This window comes from Heterocephalus glaber, unplaced genomic scaffold, assembly GCF_053883595.1.
Source record: "Heterocephalus glaber isolate CG9 unplaced genomic scaffold, H.glaber_assembly_v1.0 deba00001586, whole genome shotgun sequence".
NCBI classification, from domain to species: Eukaryota; Metazoa; Chordata; class Mammalia; order Rodentia; family Bathyergidae; genus Heterocephalus; species Heterocephalus glaber.
In genome coordinates this window covers 2,792,849-2,813,373 of record NW_028258364.1, presented here as the reverse complement: position 1 = coordinate 2,813,373, position 20,525 = coordinate 2,792,849, and the positions used below count along the sequence as shown (strand labels likewise).

General features: G+C 38.6%; 1 protein-coding gene across 7 annotated transcripts in view; it reads left to right on the top strand.

Annotated features, from left to right (window-relative positions):
• Positions 1 to 20,525, top strand: part of Trpc3 (transient receptor potential cation channel subfamily C member 3) — a 77,925-nt gene that overhangs the window by 7,853 nt on the left and 49,547 nt on the right. For all 7 annotated transcript variants that reach the window (XM_087193255.1, XM_013075907.3, XM_013075909.3 and 4 more), the window contains exons 2-3: positions 13,025 to 13,796; positions 20,204 to 20,392. In XM_087193255.1, the coding sequence (XP_087049381.1) occupies positions 13,025 to 13,796; positions 20,204 to 20,392 (961 nt within the window). The remainder of the gene's footprint in view (positions 1 to 13,024; positions 13,797 to 20,203; positions 20,393 to 20,525) is intronic.

The window sequence follows — 20,525 nt, the reverse complement described above, 5'->3', positions numbered from 1 at the left end:
CAGATCCCTTAGTTTCTAATAACATTAGAGGTTAAATATATATATAATTGACAGTGACTAATATATTTAAATTGCCAAATATGAACTTCTCTTGAGTCAGTAGAAGTTTTTTATCTTCTTATTTGAGTTCATTTTGTCTTGGTTCTTACTCAATTATGGACTGAACTAATGACTTTTAATTTTGTTGTCTCGAATCTTCCTGAAAAAAATAAGACTTATCCCCTACTTGTCCTTATATTATTCTGACAAAACATAACTTTGTGTAAAATCAAAATCAAGTGATATAGAATTCATCAGACACTTCTATTGTATAACTAAGAGTTGAATATGATTAAGCATAAATATATTTGAATATTTTATTGAAAGAATGATTATTTTATTATTTTCTGATTATTAATTTTTATTATTGTATTCATGCCATTCTTTTTTACAGAAGAATTATTATTTTTTGTTAAATTCTTTTATTGGTACATTGTAGGTATACAACACAATTACATTTCGCACTGGGAACTTGTACCTTTACATGATGCATCTTGATTCTCATTTTTTCCCCATTCCTAGCCCTCCCTTCACCCCCTCCACCCTTCCCTATTTACAAAGACTTTATTTCCATTTTTTCCACTTCTCAGCATTTTTCCTTTCTCTTCTTTCCTTTCCCCTGCCCCTCCCACTACCCCTACCCCTTTGGACCTTTTCTTCCTATTTTGCATTATCGATTATTCATTCTAATCATTGGTACATTTTAGGTATACAATATAACGACATTCATCATTGGAAATCTGCACCTTTACATTGTCTCTCTTGGTTCGTGTTTTTCACCCTTGCCCAACCCTCCCTTCAACCCCTCCAGCCCTCCCTATTTACAAAGATTTTGTTCCTATTTTTCCATTTTACAGAAGAATTATTTTAATTCCCTTCCGCCACTGTTTCCACAAGTTAACATTTGTAATTAAGAGTATTCTTCAATCTAGAGGGGAAAATTGTCAGTTACTCAGGTCGTTAGTCTTATAGATTAAGTATAGGCACATCTGTGCATTCATCCTTCCAACAGATGTTCATCAGCCATGTATTAAAGCCAGGCACATAAGAATAAAAAGAGGCAGTCTCTGTGCCTGTGGATATTCCTGTGTTGTTGAAGAGACTGGTATGAAAACAGACAAATACAAAGTATGATAGTTGATTTAACGGTGTGAGACATAAAATGTAAATGCCATTCCTGGAAGCACAGATAGCTAAGTTCTAGAAAGCATTTGCTCAAGTACCTTCTTGGGTCATGAGAGCAATAGTTAATGGTCTTCACTTCTGCCTCCATGCAGTTTTAGAGGGACCAACACACTGTTTGATGTCTTTTACTTTTCTGGTTCGAGTTGCTGAGGTACTCATGCTTTCATAAGAAGGATGAAGGGAGAGTGAAGAAAACAGGAAATCTAAACTTCCCTCCTTCAACATACGGGAGCTTCTTGAGAGTCATTAGGGAAAATATCAAAATTAACATATAGCTAATAAACTTATAAAATTACACATTAAGAATTCCGAATATAACACAGGCCAACAGAAACTCTTGGAGAATTCTTTACTGTAGAGACCCAAATATCTCTCTAGGCTTGTAAATGCTGGCATCTCTACATTTTAACTTTGGGTTGGTTGGGAATCTTTAGAAATTAAATTTGTCCTTTGCTTTCTTCTTTCTTAAGTGGAGCACCTTCTCTTTCTGGTTTGGTTGTTACAGTGAGAATGTGTTATGAAGCTGTGCAGTGTGTAGATAGATGCTGGCTCAGCAGTAGGTGGTGTGGGATGTGGGACATGTGGCTCTGGACCCTCTGCACAGACAGTTGAGCAGATGGCTGCCATCCTCTAGTCTAGCATCCTGGTGTACTTATGGGCTAATAAGCTTAGAGTGACTTCCATGTCACTTCTTCCTTGCCATAATTATCAATCTTAAGAGAATTTCAGAAGTGTGTTTTTGATGGCATTCCTGAACCGTTTGGCAGATTCCTTCTCCTTCCAGCCACACACATGTAGGCACTGTGTGGATGTCAGATGTCTCTAGAGGCAGCTACATTGACAGGCAGGTGCTGTATGCCAAGGAGACTATGAGATTTTCTATTTTTTGAATTTCATTGCTTATCATTGCATTCATTTTGTTGTCTTGATTAGTACCTGCTGCTTCCACCCTCACTACCACTTCCAATTATCACCATCTCTAGGACTGTAACTAATATAGTTCTTGCTCTTTGACATATTTTCAATACTAATCTTCTATAACTCTTTCTGCTCTTCCTACCCTTCACAAGATGTTAGGCTGGATACTAGCCAGTTGGCACTGCCCTTTCTTCAGTGTGGTGAACTGACCCATCCAAACATTTTGGCTATTATCATCATTGCTTTGGCTCACATTGATAGTGTTATTACTTTGTTTGCTTTCTTGCTGCATGGATTGAGTAGTTGGTTAATGCTTTGCCTCATTTTAATAAAGAATTTGAGGTGATTTCTTTAATAATGGTCATTTTTTGCTGAGTTCTAAGGAGCTTAGGATTCAGTCCAAAGAGCCATTTTAAAAGCTGTTCTTTATAGAATCAAAATGTTCCAACACATAACCTCAGCATGTAATTTAATAATAATATTTTGATTTTTAATCAGTTGCTCATTTTTCTTATTCCCTGGAGACAGCATGATAAAGTAGAACTAGCCTGGGAGAAGACCTCTGAGTTCTAATCTTCTAATTTTCTATCCCTCAGTTACCTTAATGAAGTTTCTTAGCATTCTGATGAAGTGTTTTTATTAATAGGAATAATTTCAAATAATACATATTCATACACATTTAATGCACTATATTAGGCCTGGCAGAGATTACATAAGAAGCATATAACATAAAATAAGCATGTAACATTTATCCTCAATCAAACTTGAAGATATGAGCAGCACAGGAGACACTAATCCAGGAGAGAAAAATCAAGAATGTTAAATAAAATTAAGTATCTAGATTTATGAGCAGACTAGTAATATTACAAAAGCTTAGGCTCCTGTAGTGAGGATTGGTTTCAGAAAGGATCAAAAGACTACTTTTCAGAATGAGCAGAATCTTGCTGGTCTTCTAGGCATTACCTTGTGAAACTTGATTCTCTGTTACAGATTATAATGTAAGCTGGACCGTGGAAGGTAAGAAGGACTTGAACTGCGGGAGGGCAGAAATAGGAGTATATTCAGGCATGCAAACAAGAGAAGCATCCTATATGTAAGCGGAGCAGAGTCAAGAAATCACAACTGGATGATCAGCAACGCAGCTCCTGTCACCTGTCCATAGTAAGCCTTTTTTCTGAGCCTTCCACGAGCTGAGGGAAGAAATGAACCAAAGAGCCAAACTGTGGTTTAAAAGAGTTTTTAAATTTTTGTTTTGTTTGCTTGCTACAAAAACACTCTTATTCAACAAGTGAATTAAGCAATCAGTAAATTAAGCAGTTAATTCAATTAAGCAATTAAGCAGGTATGTCAGGTGACAAGGAGGGAAGGCATGTCCTATATTACTGCAGGAATTTGGTCCGCTAGGACAGTGTCTCCCTGTGTCTGGAGCCAGAGCATGCAGGGCTTTTGCTTGCTGATTCTCCCTTCTCACCATCTCCAGAAGAGGTCAAAATCTCTATGGTCTCCCTGAACCAAATCACTGAGCATATTCTAGAAAGATGATGGGAGGATGACCTCATTTGTCATGGTTTGATGTTATAAAGTAAATGTTATTTTAAAGAAATACTCTCTCAACTGGACAAATCTGCTCAGGCTCCCAGGAAGCCACCTCTTCCCATGTTCTTCCGTGGGCATTTAGGGAGGAGGGGTTATTTGTCCCCCCAAGGGCAAGGAGGGGAAAGAGTTGGTGTCCCCTGTATCTTCTCGTCTCCTGGCCATCTTTTTTACCTACTTAGTGCTGCTTGTCAGTGGAAATAACTTGATCTTCACTGACTTGCCTTTGTTAGAACTCCAGATGTGCTCCCTGACATATCTGGTTTTAGATGGGGCCCAAGGGGTACAGTGCCAGGTGCCTGCAGCATCCTCCGGGTCATAGCTCCAGCACTCTATCCCTCGCTTTGGTGAAGACCCCTATGTGCTCACCTCAGAGTGTGCACTTAAAGGGACCCCGAGAGTGATGGAGAAAGCTCTTAGCTCACACCATTCCACTACTTAACCAGATGGGCTATTCCAGATCTCCAAATCAACAGGCCTGGCAAGTACCCTCAGCCCTCAGTACTTCCTTACTTTATTGAATCCACACCTTGACTTCTACTTTCCTTCTGTTATTTCTTTCATCACCCAGGACAGTAAGTATCAGAGCTTTGCTGTCAAAGGGGGAGAGCTATCCTATTGGCATGAAGAGAGCTCTCTATGATCAGGTTCCTCCAGAATGAATTAGAGAAGTAAGGGAAATGAGCAAATGCTTCTATGATACAATTTTCCTTTTCCCAAATTCTGCTTGCAAAATCTGATTTTTCTTGTAAAAATTGGAACATTACCTTAATCATTTTCTTTGTAATCCTCCTCTAAAATTTATCTTCTCACTTGGCATGGTGACACGTGACTGTAATCCCCACTACTCAAGAGGCTGAAGCTGGAAGTTCACAAGATCAAGACTAGGCCTGGCAACTTAGCAGGACCCTGTCTCAAAATAAAATGTGTAAAAAAAAAAAAAAGTAGGGGTAGGGGTATAACTCAGTGTTCCTTGGGTTCAATCCCAAGTACCACAATGAATGAATGAATAAAATTTTTCCCTACCTTCCCCTAAATACACCCACCCAGATATACCCCTCCCTCCATATATGCAGCGTCCTGAGTCAACAGGGTGAAGATCTTATACTTGGAAAGGCAAAAGAGAAGAGTATTTTAACACATTTTCAAAAAATATCCTTGATGGTACAGGAATACCCTTGATAGTGCAGAAATAAGCAGAACAATATGTTTACAAGACAGTGAAGAAAGAACCTGAGGAACAAGGGACAGAGATTGGGTAGGCAGGGTGGAGTGGGTTGTGCACATCCCTGAGAGTCAGCCAGAGGAGTCTAGACTCTACAACATGTGCAGTAGGGGCTGCTATTTTTTTTTTTAAGAGAAGTATGGCTGGGTAAAAGCAGAGTTTAAGAAAAGTAGGATGTTGAAGATGGTTATGGTTCATAAAGAGAAGAATCAGCAGCCACAGGAAACACTAAGATGAGTAAGAGTCAGACTAATTCTAGGTTGTTCAGCATATTACCCTCTGTGTGACCTTGGGAAGCTTCCTTTGAGGCCAACTTTCTTCTTTATGAAGCAGAGAAAATCATACCTGCATCACAGCTTTATTCTAGAAATTAAATATGAAACACTACATCTGTATCAGGCACTCAGTAAAGTTTACTTGCCTTTCCTGAGGCCCTCTCTGTTGGAAAGTTGTCATAGTGATCCTGAGGTGGATAAAGCCCTGGAGGATGGTGCAGGTAGTGCACATAGGAAGGAAGGGTTTACTATAAGGAACGTTTCCAAGGGGAATCTCCAGAATTCTGTGACTAGTGGGATCAGGATAGTGAGTCACAGATGTCCTTGAAGTTTCCAAGCCTGATTAACTAACCTGAGAAACAAACATTAGGCGAGAAGCTGGTTTAAAGGAGAAGATGATTTGGGGTGTTTTCAAGTGGCCAGAGGATATGTATTGTACTTGTGGGTCCTAAGTCCAGGAGAGAAGACAAGGAATTGAATCGAACAGATATTTATTGAGTACTGCTCTCCCCTGGGCACTGAGATGAACTCTGTGCATAATGCTAAATAAAACATGATTTCATTGTACAGGAATGTGTGCAGTGTGCCACAAATGAGTCTTTATTCATACTCTTTTTTTAAAAAAGAAATAAAATACATGGAACATAGAATAATTAGTTTATAAAGTCTATGTAAGAAATAGGAAGGAGGAAAAAAGACTGCCAGAAGTCAGGATCAAATAGTAATGGTGATGACTTTTAGTTCTAAGCAAAATTCCTAGAGACCTTAGCCCCCCCCCAAAGAAGGCAAGAAATAAAAAGAATTATAGAGTTTTATATTAGATTAAAAGACAAAAACTGATCTGGAGAGGCTTCTTAAAACAGAATTCCAGATTGACTTTAGCACATGAATTCTTACAGAAGTACAATGAGCACTATAATAAACAATCTCTTTAACTATTTGATTGAAGTTTCTGAGAAAATAGTGATTTTTTTAAAAATATCACTTCTTGATCCAAGCAGGGGCATGGTGTTAAGTGGTCACGGGTTCAGGCATTTCTGTAGGCTGCATATTGACTGTGGTAAGCAGCTTCCTGGAGGTTAAATTTTAAATAGTAACAGAGCTTAGAGCTGCAGAATGAATGTAAGATTATGTGTCTTTTAGCTTTTGCTACTCAAATATGTCACTTTTGACTTCACTTTTGGCTGTGCCAATGTGACAGTTGCTTAAATGCCTCATAACCTGGGGTAATTGATTCAGGATACCTCCATTGCTTTATGCTAGAGATTCCCAAATTGTAGCATACATAAAATCTGTAAAGGATGTTCACTTAAAGTACATATTCCAAGGCCCCACCCCTGAAAGATTCCAATTTAGTTCATCTGGAATGAGACCCAGAAACCTACATTTTAACAGGCACTTTAATTGATCTGGAGGAGGTTGGCCCTCAAGAAACACTGTTAGAGGTCTGATGACAGAGTTATGAAACCTAAAGAGTGTTACATATATTTTTGCTTCTGAATAGCACAGAGCAAAGGATTCCCAGTGGATGCACCAAAAATATTTCTCAGAACAAACTTATCTTCTGCTTGTTTGGCAAAACACACGTAAAAATAGCTTTTTGCCTTAAAATGCGTAGTCAGTGTCTTAGTTGGCTCTGGCTGACACAACAAAATACCTTTGACTGGGTGGCTTAAAAACAGAAATTTATTTCCTTGCGCCTCTGGAGTCCAGAAATCTGAGATCAGAGTGGCAGCATGATCAGGTTCTGGCCAGGTCTTTTTTTTTTTTTTAACTGCCTTGCATATGGCTGCTTTCTTGATGGAGGTGGGATGGAGGATGAGAAGCAAGTTCTCCATATCTCACCTTTAAGGGCACTAAGCCCATCACAAGAGCCTCACCTCATGAGCTCAGCTGAGCCTAACAAAATTTCCCAAAGGCCCCACTTCCAAATACTATCATATTAGGGGTTAGGGTTTCAACATAGAAATTTTGGAGGGATACAATTTAGTCCATAGCGGCCAGATATTACTACTTATCTGTACTAGCCCAAGTGAAGAAATTTAAACGTGGCCCTGTAGAGCCTCTGATTTTAGGTCAGTGGGACTCCAAGGCTTCTATTAGGAAGTCCCTGCAGAGTGTAGTCCTGCAGTGCTGATGAGTCAAAGCACTGGATGAGGATCTGAAAGTAGGAAAATTCCTGGAAAAAAAATTTTAATGTTAACATTACTAGAGTTAAGCATCTTCCTCTCCTATTCATCCTCGTTCCTTACTTCTCATGCTAGAAGAGATGCCCTGCTATGACCAGATGAGACTGGGGCCATGCTTATGCATTATGGATGATTTGGGTGTTGACTCAGGGCATTTTCATCAGTTCAGGTTAAGGAAGTTTATCTTAGCACAGTAAGAAAAGTGGAAGAGAGCGCAAGAGTGGAAGACAGGGAGAGAGAGGGGGGGGGGGGGGAGAATAAAGAAAAGATGGGCCTGGGATGGGCCTGCCTGGAAGCGCAAGGTCCCGAGTTTCTATCCTACAGATGCTGGGGGGGGACACATTTCCTATTGTGGATTTACTATGAAGATAAGTAGCATTAAGTCAGCTCTTTTATTCTGAAGTAGTAAAATTTGTTCTGATTAAGAAATCTAACTTCATGCTTAACTCAGTGTTAGAATCTTTTAAAGATAGAATAAAAATGACTCATGTGGATTGTGTTGTATAGTACCAAAATCACACATTTCAGTTAAATATATGATGTGGAGGTATAGGTTCTGAAAGAAGAAATATTAAAATAATTAAAAATACTAAAAAATTTAATGTAAAACACGAGGATTCTAGGAAATAAAATTGTATTGTGTATGGGATTCTTGTCAAATGAGTAGGTTTAGCTGCTTTCATTGCAAAAAAACAAAATAAAAAACAAAACATAAAAAGGTCATTGAGAGATGGTGGACATGTTAATTTGCTTCATTGTAATAACCTTTATACTTTTTATATGTACCCCATAATGTCAAGTTGTAAATCTTAAATATATATAATAAATTTTTTATTTAAAACAATTAAAAATGCTACAAAATACCAAGAAATTTTTCACAAAACAATCATTTTCTAGTATTCTTAAATCAGTCTCTCTAGGGAAAAATGGTGGATTTTTTAAGTGATTTACTTTGCAGGTAACTATCATTAAATTTTAAAACCCTTCTACTAGAAGGTTTAATGTGAGTCTATTTGCCCAAAGACAACTCATCTGAGTATGGATTAGAATTCTGCAGATGTATATATTCTGCCTAGGTATTCTCTCTTATTGATATATCCTTTTAGCTATCAACAGTGTCAATGGCAAGCACAAATTAATCTTTTATATAAAATGAAAACTCTAGCCATTTGAAGAGTATCAGCTTGTAGCTTAATGGTAAAATGTTAACTTATTGAATCACGTACTGTTAATAGTAATAAAACTATTTTACTTACAGTATTTATAATACAATTTAAAAGATTTGTTTAAAGTCCTTTAGAGTTAGAAATTTTCTTCTATACAGTTTTTCTTTCCCAGTTCTTGTCCACCTAAAAATCATTGTAATACCAACACACACTCATGCAGCCTGAATCCTAAACCTGTCTCACACACATTCCCTTCCACACACAATCCCACACACCACACATCTGAAATCTGCCACAAACAGCCAAACACCGGACTTTATTTCACTGAAAAAAAAAAGATGATAATATAACGGTTACCAAAAATACCTACATTTAAAAAATTTTTTGTTAACTAAGGGATTAAATTACATAAAACGTTCTAAATAATTTTTAACATAAATATTCAAATTATGGTTAAAACTATTCAATGTCCAAGAGGGCATAAATGGAAAAAGAAAGTTCTCTTTCCCCTACAAATGCATGTATGGCTATAAACATGTATATATACGTGTATAAATGTGCACATATAAACATGTATTTAATTGTAAGAGTTGATTGCCTGGCACCAGCTGAGCAGCTAGAATGAGGTGCTGCTTACAGCATTCCTACCCTTGGATAAATTAACGAGCCTCTCTGTGGATCTTTGGTTTCCTCACCTGTATAGACCCAGGTTTGCCAGGCCACATTTGCCTGCCCCCCCCCCCCAGAAGCCTTCTTCTAGTGGTTCCTGTACTCCTCTCCTGGTTGGAGACCCCCAGAGCTTCAAAGTGAGTGACAGTGGTAACTGCCTCTGAATCTTCCTGCTGAGGAGACTCCCTAATTAGTTACCCACCTCCAGGCCCCCTGGAGGCCAGTGTCCTCTCTACTGGCTGTATAAACACCATTTTCTCAATGTTAGGATGTGTTTCTGGACTATATGTTATAGAACTAAAGCATTTTCTTTCTTAGCCATTTACTTTTAACTTTGACTTCTTTGCATCAGAAGTCAGATATGTGAATAAAGCTTTACCTGGTACCTTTTGGTACAATGCATACCAAAAAAAAAAAAAAATCACAGATTTTTTTAAAGGAAGTTATCTTGAGCATTTCAATCAGCAGAAATGTTGGAACTGAGAAATGGTAAAGATGCACTGAAATACAGTTCAAATCACTGAAATATTACAGATGATAAATGTTAAAAATATTTCTTTAGGGCCGAGGATTTAGCTCAGTGGTTCCGCCGCCTGCCCCACGAGCCGAAGGACCCAAGTTTGATCCCCAGTACCAAAAAAAAAAAAAAATTCTTTAGTTAGCGTCGTTTTTCAGACTCACAATTCCTGTAAAAGCTTTTCTTCTAAATTCATGAGGAAAATCTGGAGAAATTGATAGGTTTCCATTTTACACTTGGGATAAGAAAACATAAGGAAGTGAAATTATTTACCAAATATCACAAAAAAATTTGACATGGATTCAAATTACTATACATCAATTAATGACACAGCTTATAACACAGTCAAATCTCGACTGATGTGGCTGGAGTTAAGATTTCAGTACACATTGTTCTGGATGCTTCATTCACAGTGTAATACTACTCTTTTTTTTTTTTTGGTACCAGGGATCCAACTCGGGACCTTGGGCTTTCCAGGCAGGTAATGGAACCACTGAGCTAAATCCCCGGCCCAATACTAGTCATTTTAAAACCACAAATCAAACCATATCCTTTTAGTTCAAAAGAGAAAACAATACTAGTAATTAAAAAATTCTTAATTACACAGGCACAATTATTAAAGTAAATTTATATTGATGTTTACATTTTATATTGGCTAAATCTTTTCTGGGCTATTGAAAAAATGAATCCTGTAAGTTTTTTGGAAGGTTAAGGGGATCCCTTTAAGAGAAAATGTTAAGCCAGGATTGGTGGGGCATGCCTGTAATCCCAACATTCAGGAGGCTGAGGCAAGAGGATTGCCATGTGTTCGAGTCCAACCTAGGCTGCATAGTGAGTTCAGGGCCAGTGCTCCCTTCAGCAGCACATGTACTAAAAAGTGAATTCAGGGCCAGCCTTAACTACAAAGTGAGACCATCTCAAAAAAAGAAAGTTAAAACTAGGATCTTGCAAGATGATACTTTGCTGAAATACTGATCTCTCTCTCTCTCTCTCTCTCCCTCCCTCTCTCTCTCTCTTTCTGTCCCTCCCTCCCCCTCCACTTCTCCCTTTGTGTGATTTTATTTAGTTAAATGTATGCAATTATTTTAGAAGGTTTTTCTGGCATAATGTTTTCCTCTCCCTGTCTTAAAAGACTTTTATTGGTGCCTATTAGTAACACAGAAGGAGGGGTTTCATTTTAGCATATTCATGCAAGCATATAATATACTTACTGCACTTATTTTTACCCTTTCATTGCCTCCTCTACTTCCCTTCCTGTCCTCCTGATCCCCTTCCTCTTCTCTAATCATCTCCTTTCTACTTTCCTGTCTTCTTTTTAAATTTTTTTTTAGATTCACATGAGAGAAAACATGCAGTATAAAACCTTTTGAGTCTCATTTCACTTAACATGAAGATGTCTGGTTCCATTCATCTTCCTGTAAATGATACAATTTCATTCTTCTGACTGAATAATATTCCATTGTGTACATATACTATATTTTCTTTATTCATCTGTTCAAGAGCACCTAGACTGTCTCTTTAGGTTGACTATTATGAATTGCACTGCAGTAAACATGGGTGTACAGGAATCACTGTGGTGTGCTATCTTTAATTCTTTCAAGACTATCCCAAGGATTGGTATTGCTGGATCAAATGGTATGTCTATTTTTAGTTTCTTGAGGAAACTTTATACTGATTTCCATGGTGGCTGTACTAATATACACACTCACAAGCTATATGGAATAGTTCCTTTCCCCCCTGTATCCTTACCAGCATTTTTTTGCATTCTTGATAATAGCCATTTTGACTGGGGTGAGACGGAATCTCAATGTAGTTTTGATTTGCATTCTGTAATGACTAAAAGTGTTGACCATTTGTACCTTTTTTTCTTCAGTACTGAGGAATGAACCGAGGACCTTCACACTGAGCTACATCTCTAGCCCTTTTAAATATATTTTATTTTGAGTCTATGTATTGAAATTACTAAATCATCCAGGCTGTCCTCAAACTTGTAATCCTCTTGCCTCAGTCTCCCAGTGTGTGGGGGCCACCACGCCCAGCCTTGTACTTCTTTTGACAAGCATCTGTTCAGGACATTTGCACATGTATTGATTGGATAACTTGTGTTTTTTAATATTAAGATTTTTGGTTCTTTATATAGTTTAAACATTAATTCTCTGTTGGAAGAATAGCTGGTAAAGATTTTCTCCTGTTCTGTAAGCTGACTCTTCACTCTGTTGATTGTTTCCTTTGCTGTGCCAGAGCTTTTAATTTGATGTAGTCCTATTTGCTGATTTTTGCTGTTACTTCCTATGCTGTCAGGGTCCTACTCAGGAAGTCTTTGCCTGTGCCCATGACTTGAAATGTCTCCCTTATGTTTCCTTCTAGTGGTTTCTAAGTTCCCCATCTTATACCTAGTTCTTCAGTCCACTTTGAATTGGTTTTGTAGAGTGAGAGCTAGGTATGAAGTTTTCATCTCTTGCGTGTGGCTATCCAGTTTCCCCAGCACCATGTGTCAAAGAAGTTGTCTTCTCTCCAATGTATATTTTTTGCACCCTTTGTCAAGAATCAGACAGTTGTAGTTGGATGACTTTGTTTCTGCATCCTTTATTCCACTGGCTGTTTTTATGCCATTTACTGTGTTAGTAGTATATCTTCAAAATTTTTTATTACTACATTTTTGTGATACATAACGAACACATTCATTATGGAGAGTTGGTATGCTTACATATGGAATCTTAATCCTTTTCATTTTCCTTCTCCCTTCCTTCCCCTCTCCATCCCTAGATCCCCTTCCTATCTACAAAAGATCTACTTCTCTATTTCTTAGCGTCTTTTACATTTCGCTCTGGCCTAATTCTTGAAAAAAATTAGCTTCCTTTAGTGTTCAAGACTAGTGCTTTGGTGCCAAGTGAAGTATCTATGCCTTGATTTCCAAGACTTTTAAGAGGAGGAGACAGATTATGGCCACAAGGTACCAGGAGGACTAGCATCGGGGTCACAAAAGAGGATAAGGTTTGTGAACAAATTTTTATTATGATTTCACCTCAGTGACATTTTCTAAACGACGGAGCTGTCATTCGGAAGGCCTGCGAACTCCTCTCTGGAGTCCAGCAGCCCTTGTCAGAAACAGGTGTAACATTTGCATGAGTTCTTAGCAACTGGCCTGGCCATCTGCCGGCCACTGTTCTGCAGGGGTTGTGACGCGTGGTGGCGGAAAGCAGCACGGTCTAATGTTCTACAGTTGCTTTATCGTTGCTGCTGATCAGGTTCATGGAGGGAAGTCCATCCCTGAGGCGCATGACGGTGATGCGGGAGAAGGGCCGGCGCCAGGCGGTCCGGGGTCCAGCCTTCATGTTCAACGACCGGGGCACCAGCCTCACGGCCGAGGAGGAGCGCTTCCTCGACGCCGCCGAGTACGGCAACATCCCAGTGGTGCGCAAGATGCTGGAGGAGTCCAAGACGCTGAACGTCAACTGCGTGGACTACATGGGCCAGAACGCACTGCAGCTGGCCGTGGGCAACGAGCACCTGGAGGTGACCGAGCTGCTGCTCAAGAAGGAGAACCTGGCGCGCATCGGCGACGCCTTGCTGCTGGCCATTAGCAAGGGCTACGTGCGCATTGTGGAGGCCATCCTCAACCACCCCGGCTTCGCCGCCACCAAGCGCCTCACCCTGAGTCCCTGCGAGCAGGAGCTGCAGGACGACGACTTCTACGCCTACGACGAGGACGGCACGCGCTTCTCTCCGGATATCACGCCCATCATCCTGGCGGCGCACTGCCAGAAGTACGAGGTGGTGCACATGCTGCTGATGAAGGGCGCCAGGATCGAGCGGCCGCATGACTACTTCTGCAAGTGCGGGGACTGCACAGAGAAGCAGCGGCACGACTCCTTCAGCCACTCGCGCTCGAGGATCAACGCCTACAAGGGGCTGGCCAGCCCGGCGTACCTGTCCCTGTCCAGCGAGGACCCGGTGCTCACGGCCCTGGAGCTCAGCAATGAGCTGGCCAAGCTGGCCAACATCGAGAAGGAGTTCAAGGTAAGCTCGGCTCGCCTCTCGCACGCCGCCCTGCGCTCACCGGCTTCCTGCTGCTGCCTGGCCCTCGCATAGTTCTCTCTAAGTCAGACTCTAATATATTTGCTCTGGATTCACTTCTATCCGGTGGATTTCAGATCACGAGGGATTGGGAGAGTATTTCAGAGTTGATTTGATGATCAGGCACCCCCCCACCCCCCAACGATAGTGCTGTGATAAATTTGCTTTGGAGATGTGTTTATTCCGGATCAGAGAATAATTATGGTGCCACTCTGTTCTGGGTAAGCGTTAAATAAAACTCAAGATTCTCCCCTTTTTGTTAAGAAGAGGGATTTGGAGTGACCTTCTCTGGCTCCCAAATGTGTCCTCCTGTTTTGTGGGTAGCGTGGTGGTACCCAACACAAGAGTATTAGTTTTTTTGTTGTTGTTTATTTAATTCCCCCAGGGGGTGCATTGTTCCTGGAGGCAGTGCAATGCCTGGTTATTGCTTGGAGATATGGTTCCACCTTTCTGTAGTCTTATTAGTTGTGAAAGCCATGTTCAGGGGCCAAACTTTTGTATGCTCCTAGAATAAAAATAAATCTAAGACCAATAAAATGCTATTAAATGTTAAATACTATTAAAGTCATGTGACAAATTCCTCTTTCTCAGCTCCACAAATACACATATATCTGGATTGGTGAGCCATAGATGTCAGCTCAACCCCAAAATACAAATAAATGATTGAACTTTGTTTTCTTCCCTGCATTCGCAGAGTTTGTTGTAACACATGAACTTCTTTCTGGACATCTTCTACAGTCAAATAGTATTATTTTTATAAAAATTATATAGTAGTTATAAAATATTTTACTTTTTACTCCATTATCAAATCCTCTTATACATTTTGAATGATAGCTATTAAATCTACAACAAAAGGCTATTTCATAATTCTGGTAAAAATCAATCAGACTTTTCAGCAAGCTTTCCACTTAAGAAGATGACTGTGGACATCAGTACCTTGGCTTATTTTCTGGATGCTAAGTTAACCTTGTTTTTTTTTCAGTATTGTGGTGTCATATCACAGAAAGAGTGACTAGTCTATCTTTCCCATCTTAATATGATTTTTCATATTTAAGTGGTTTATTCAAGTGCAGATAGCAATATAACTGAAATTAAGGAAAATCTACTTTTCTCTGGAGTTGTAAGAAACTAGTAAAAAAAGTAGTTTTCTCTCCCCTTTCCATAACAAAACAAACTCCCTAAATGATCATCAACCTTTGTTGTGTCTTTAGTATAATCTTGTTCAACCATTAAAACATTTTTCCTCATACAAAAGCTACACATACTGATTGTAAACACTTTTTGAAAATGTAGGAAAATACAAAGAAGAAAATAAATATCATCTTGTATCTATTCTCTTTGAAGACATTTATTACGTGGTACCCATATCCAAAATGGAACATCTCTAAGACAAAACTCAGGTGAACACCAAACTCTAGAAAGAGAGTCTAGAAAAGTATTTGGATACAATACTTCCAAATATCACTTCTATATTTTGAGACAGTAATAAAAACATAATTCTAAATTTGTTTATTTGCCATTATTTCAGATGTCACATAAACCTTATTTTTGTACACTTTGCTTGATGTGTTTGCAAAGATTGCAAAAGAAATTCTATAAAAGGGAATATTATCTAAGATTATATTTTAATAACTTAATAAAAATGGCAATGTTTGCAGTTCTACCCCGAGAAGTCATCTAAGTGAAGTGATGGTAAGAGAATTTGTTATTCATCATTTTCTCCTGAAGACAGCTAAATCCATATTAGTAAAGCTTAGAATCACCTTTACTCTGGCTTAAAGAATTACTCCGGATAACCTTTCAAAGATGGGAAAATATCACAAGTAAAGAAATGAAAAGAGGAGAAAACACAGCTGAGTCCTAGGGGACGATCATTAAACTACCGAATATCTAAGGATTATAAACAGCATCTAAATCTCATGTTCCCGTCTTCAGGATTCTCTGGCAAGCATTTGAGTAGCATAACCCTTTCTGAGTCTAAATGAGAAAAGTTTGTCAGGTGTTCTACTCTATAAAGATGGCAAGTCCCTTTCCTCTTGCTGTGCCTTTTCTTCCCCATTCTTACCTGTCCTTGTTCCTTTCTTATCAGCCTCCCTTTCACCCCTCTCCCCTCCCATCTCATGCTCATGTCCCTCTGTTAGGGCTTTTGACACAATGAGAACATAGTGCTTTTGGAGCACTGACCCACAGACTCTGAGCTCTGCAAAGGCAGAGCAAGTGCACCTCATTTCTGAGAAGCAGGTAACCTAATTTTCTCTGTTCCATGGTGTTCACTATATTCTTTCCATAGGGACTTCGAGCTCAAAGTAGGAAAAAATAGATAATAACTTACCTAGTGAAAGAGAGGTAATTTTTTCCCTTTTCAGTCCTCTATGCCTCTTTTATCATTGGTCTGTAATAGCTAGTATCTCACCCTTCAAATTGCCTTCAGATGGGTGCTTGAGAGAGGATTGTCAGCCACCCGTGTAGTTATCCAAGTTCCTTGAGGAATACAGTAGGCATAGTGCTGAAAACATCTGAAGGTCATTACTCCAAGAGGTAGAATGTTCTAGAATGTAGATTTAGACAAATTAATGGAGGATGGCCTAGTGACAGGTTATTAAAGATATATTTTGCATGTGCAAATGCTGACTGAAGCCATTCTGAAAAGCCACATATTGAACAAGATGAAAACCAGGTCCAATTCTCCCCATGTTAGTGGCAAGGAAGCCAGTCATTTATTAAGCTGTGAGGACGCATATTGAAATTTCACAATTCTGACTGAGTCAGTGATGCTCCTTTTTTAAACAAAAACAAAAACAAGGCTAGCTGCCTTTCTGGTGCCTCAGTTTTCTCCTTAAGATAGAAAAGTAGTTTCCATTTATATCACACCAGAGCTATAAGGAAGAAGAAAAATTAATATAATCCAAAGCAAGGTAACATTTTATAGTTAGAAGATCCTCTAGGAATCATCTAGTTATATAGACCTCTCATTTTATAAATGAGAAAACAAAAGGTTTAACCAAACTTCCATCCACTAAGCCTGCATTAAGTGTCTGAGGTCTTAGATCTAAATATTATATCTAAAATAATATACTGATCATACTGAAGCCCTCCTATAGTACTTAATGTCTGCCAAGCATGCTCTAAGCATTTAATCCTCACAGTGTCTCTCATCAAGGATGTTAAGTAAGTACCACAAGATTACACAGCTAGTAAGTTGTATAAACAATATTTGAGCCCAAATTGGGCTTCAAATTCTCTTATCCACTACACTATCCTGGCTCTTTTGCTATTAGAGAAAGGACTTGGAAGAACCAAGCCTGCTTAGAGTTGAATTTCAATGAGAATTGAATTCTCTTAAGGATTAAAAAAAGAGATGCAGAGGCTGATTAAATCATTTGCGTTAAATGTCTTGTAGATAGGTTGTGAAGAAGATTGAACTCCATCGTTCTTCAACCTTGATTAGGTCCTTGGGGCTTTGAGTTCTTGTTCTGCAGCCTAGGTCCACCTGCTTACTTTGTGGAAGACCATGGTAATGGAAAAGTGGTACGTGACAACCACTAAACAAAACTAAATTGAGAGGAATCTATGAGAAAAGTTAGACTTAACAAATTGTCTGAGCTGTGAAGTCACATTAGCAGGGCCTCATGACTTTGGGGAGGGTTGTGTTTGCAATGGAGGGAAGGCAGCTGTCTTTAGCTAGAACTTTACATCTTTCCCTGGGAGCTCTGCATAGGTTATAAAGTGGTATCCCATGACTGCGATAAAATAAATTGCCATTATCTATCCGTGGTGTTGCATAACTAAAGTCCCAGCTACTCCAGAGTCAGAGGCAGGAGATCGCTTGAGCCCAGGAGTTCAAAGTCAGCCTGGACAACATGAGGAAACCTCATGTCAAAAAAAAAAAAGTAGTCACTGTTATCTTCAGTTTCTGATTGTTTTCTGTACTAGACCAACAGACTTCTTCCAGCAGGAACTGTTTAAATTGTTATGGAGACAAAACATTGTCCTTGCAACTTGTATAATTACCATTTTTTTTGTCCTTGACTGGTCTTTCTATGAATATGAAAATTTATACAGCTTTCTTAAAAACTGGAAAGTTTGAAAATTGTAGGTTTTAAAGGTAATGAGTCATTATTTAGGTGTTAACTGCAGAAGTAAGTACTAGGTTTTCTTGAAAGCATGAAGAATAGCCTCTTTTATTTCTAGTCAGTGGAGAAATGGCCATCCTGTGTTGTACCAAATCTTACAGAACAGTTTGAACTGAAGAATAACATAAGGAAATTTCATTTAAAAACTGTATTAAAAGAGGAGCTTTATATGGAAACAGGGATGGATTTAATACTTCTGTATGCTATAATAAATATTTCATTAGTCTTTCAGGAATGGAAGGCAGATGGATATTTAACTGACACTCTGCATAGAAACCAGAGACTGAACATTATATTAATTTTATCAGTTTCCTGGTACCAGCTTGAATGGAAACCAAAGATTTGAAGTTTTATTCATTTTATCTGTTCTCTTATGAGGGGAAAAGGATTAACTGCAACTGTTCTTTATCTGAATTTCTGATATCTGAAATGGAAACTATTCTAGTCTGTGTAGCCTTTAAACAGTCTCTCTGCTCTTCTTGTTTATTTTAGTTGGTGATGTGGTTTTACTCATCAAATCAATTTACTTAAGGGAAGAAAATTGGAATTCTTCATGTCTTCTTTTAAAGTATGATATTTGGAATGCCAGAGTTCAGCAATACTAAGCATTATTCAGTTATATAGACACATAGAATGTCTCAGATCATGTTGAAATGAAGAACTCTATTTTCTGCAAGTGTTCCAAATTAAATTAAATTATTATCTGGATAACTTTCTTAATGGACTAGAATTTTGCAGAAAGTCATAGAGGTGGAACTGGTGTTTCCAAAAGTGAGACATTTTTCCAAGAGATGGTCCTTGACACCTTAACTGGAGCCAATAAGCTAGAAATAGAGCTCCACTGAGAAGTTAACAGGGGCTGCTACCAGCAGTCCCTGGTACTGTATAAATATGCAAATAAAAGTAAAGATTCACAGATTATTTTTAGCAAGGTGTTAGTTACAGTGGCCTGGAAATTTTTCTCTCAGGTATTGACATTCTGTAACCCTTGAGAATTCAATTACCTATAATCAGACATTTCTCTACTTCCAGTTCTGCAGGGCATGGTAATATGCCCTTCAGATGAACCAGAAAAAAAATCCCTCCTTGTATGGATGGGTACCTACCCTGCTCTTTACATTTACTGTAAAACAGTCATTCTCAAACATTGTCTTGGATCAGAATCTCCTAGGTGTTTAAAGCACAGACTGCTGGGCTCTTCCTCAGTTTCTAATCAGGACATCTGGGGCAGGGTCTGAGAATTTGCATTTATAACATAATCCCAGGCGCTATTGATGCTATGAGTCTGAGAAATATGCTTTGAGAAAAAAAAATCAACATCAAGGCAAGAGATAGTAAACTGGACAAGCTATTTTCACATATAGCTGATCTTGTATGTAAAATTGCCATTTTAGAAAATTTTCCATTATAGAAATGGTCTTGTTTTGGCTTTATAACTATTGTTTGTACAAAAGAGATAAAACTATTTTTGATCCTTTAGTCTTTTAGCATTGGCATTTAGCCAGCATTGATTAACATAAACCAGTTACATGATGCTACTTTTTTCTGAAGCAAATTACAATTTTTTTCAGTTCTGGTAATCAAATCCAGAGCCTTGTGTGTGCTAGGCAAGCCTGCTACCACTGAGCTACATTCCTAGCTAAAATTTTTTCTTAACAGGTAACTATATATTTATGGGGTATCATGCAATGTTTTGGGTATTTGTATAATATTGAATAATTAAATCATGCTAATTAACATATCCATCATCTCACTTATCTTTTGTGGTATGACATTTGAAATTTACTCTTAGCAATTTTGAGAACATACAATACGTTGTAATTATAGCCAGAGGCTGTGCAACAGATTTTAAAAATGTGTTCCTCTTGTCTAACTGAAACTTTGTACTCTTGGACCAGTGTCTCACCATTTCCTTGCCATGCCCTCAGCTTCTAGCTAACCACCATTCAAGTCTTGACTTCTCTGAGTTTGACATTTCTAGATTTTGCATATAAGTGAGATCATGTACATACCATTTTCAGCGCTGTCTCATATAATTGGGTAGATTAAAGAAGGAAATCCATCTAAGAAAATACAGAAGTAGGGAGCAAATCTAGCCTGTATCTAACACAACAGAGTTTCCATTCAGGGACACTGTTTTCTAATCCACACACCCTAACACTTTCCATTAAATTAGAGGAAATTCTTTGCATTAATCCCAAGACCTCTCATTTTCAGAATGACTACAGGAAGCTGTCCATGCAATGCAAAGACTTCGTAGTGGGTGTGCTGGATCTTTGCCGGGACTCAGAAGAAGTAGAAGCCATTCTGAATGGAGACCTGGAATCCACAGAACCTCTGGAAGTGCATAGGCATAAAGCTTCATTGAGTCGTGTCAAACTTGCCATTAAGTATGAGGTAAAAAAGGTGAGGAGGCCACCACTTCCATGCATAGATGTGCAATATTGATGCCATAATTCAGGACATTTTAAAAATAATTAGGATAGATGTTACTGATAAATGAATTTTTGTTCATTCATCAAAGAGATTAAGTGACGAA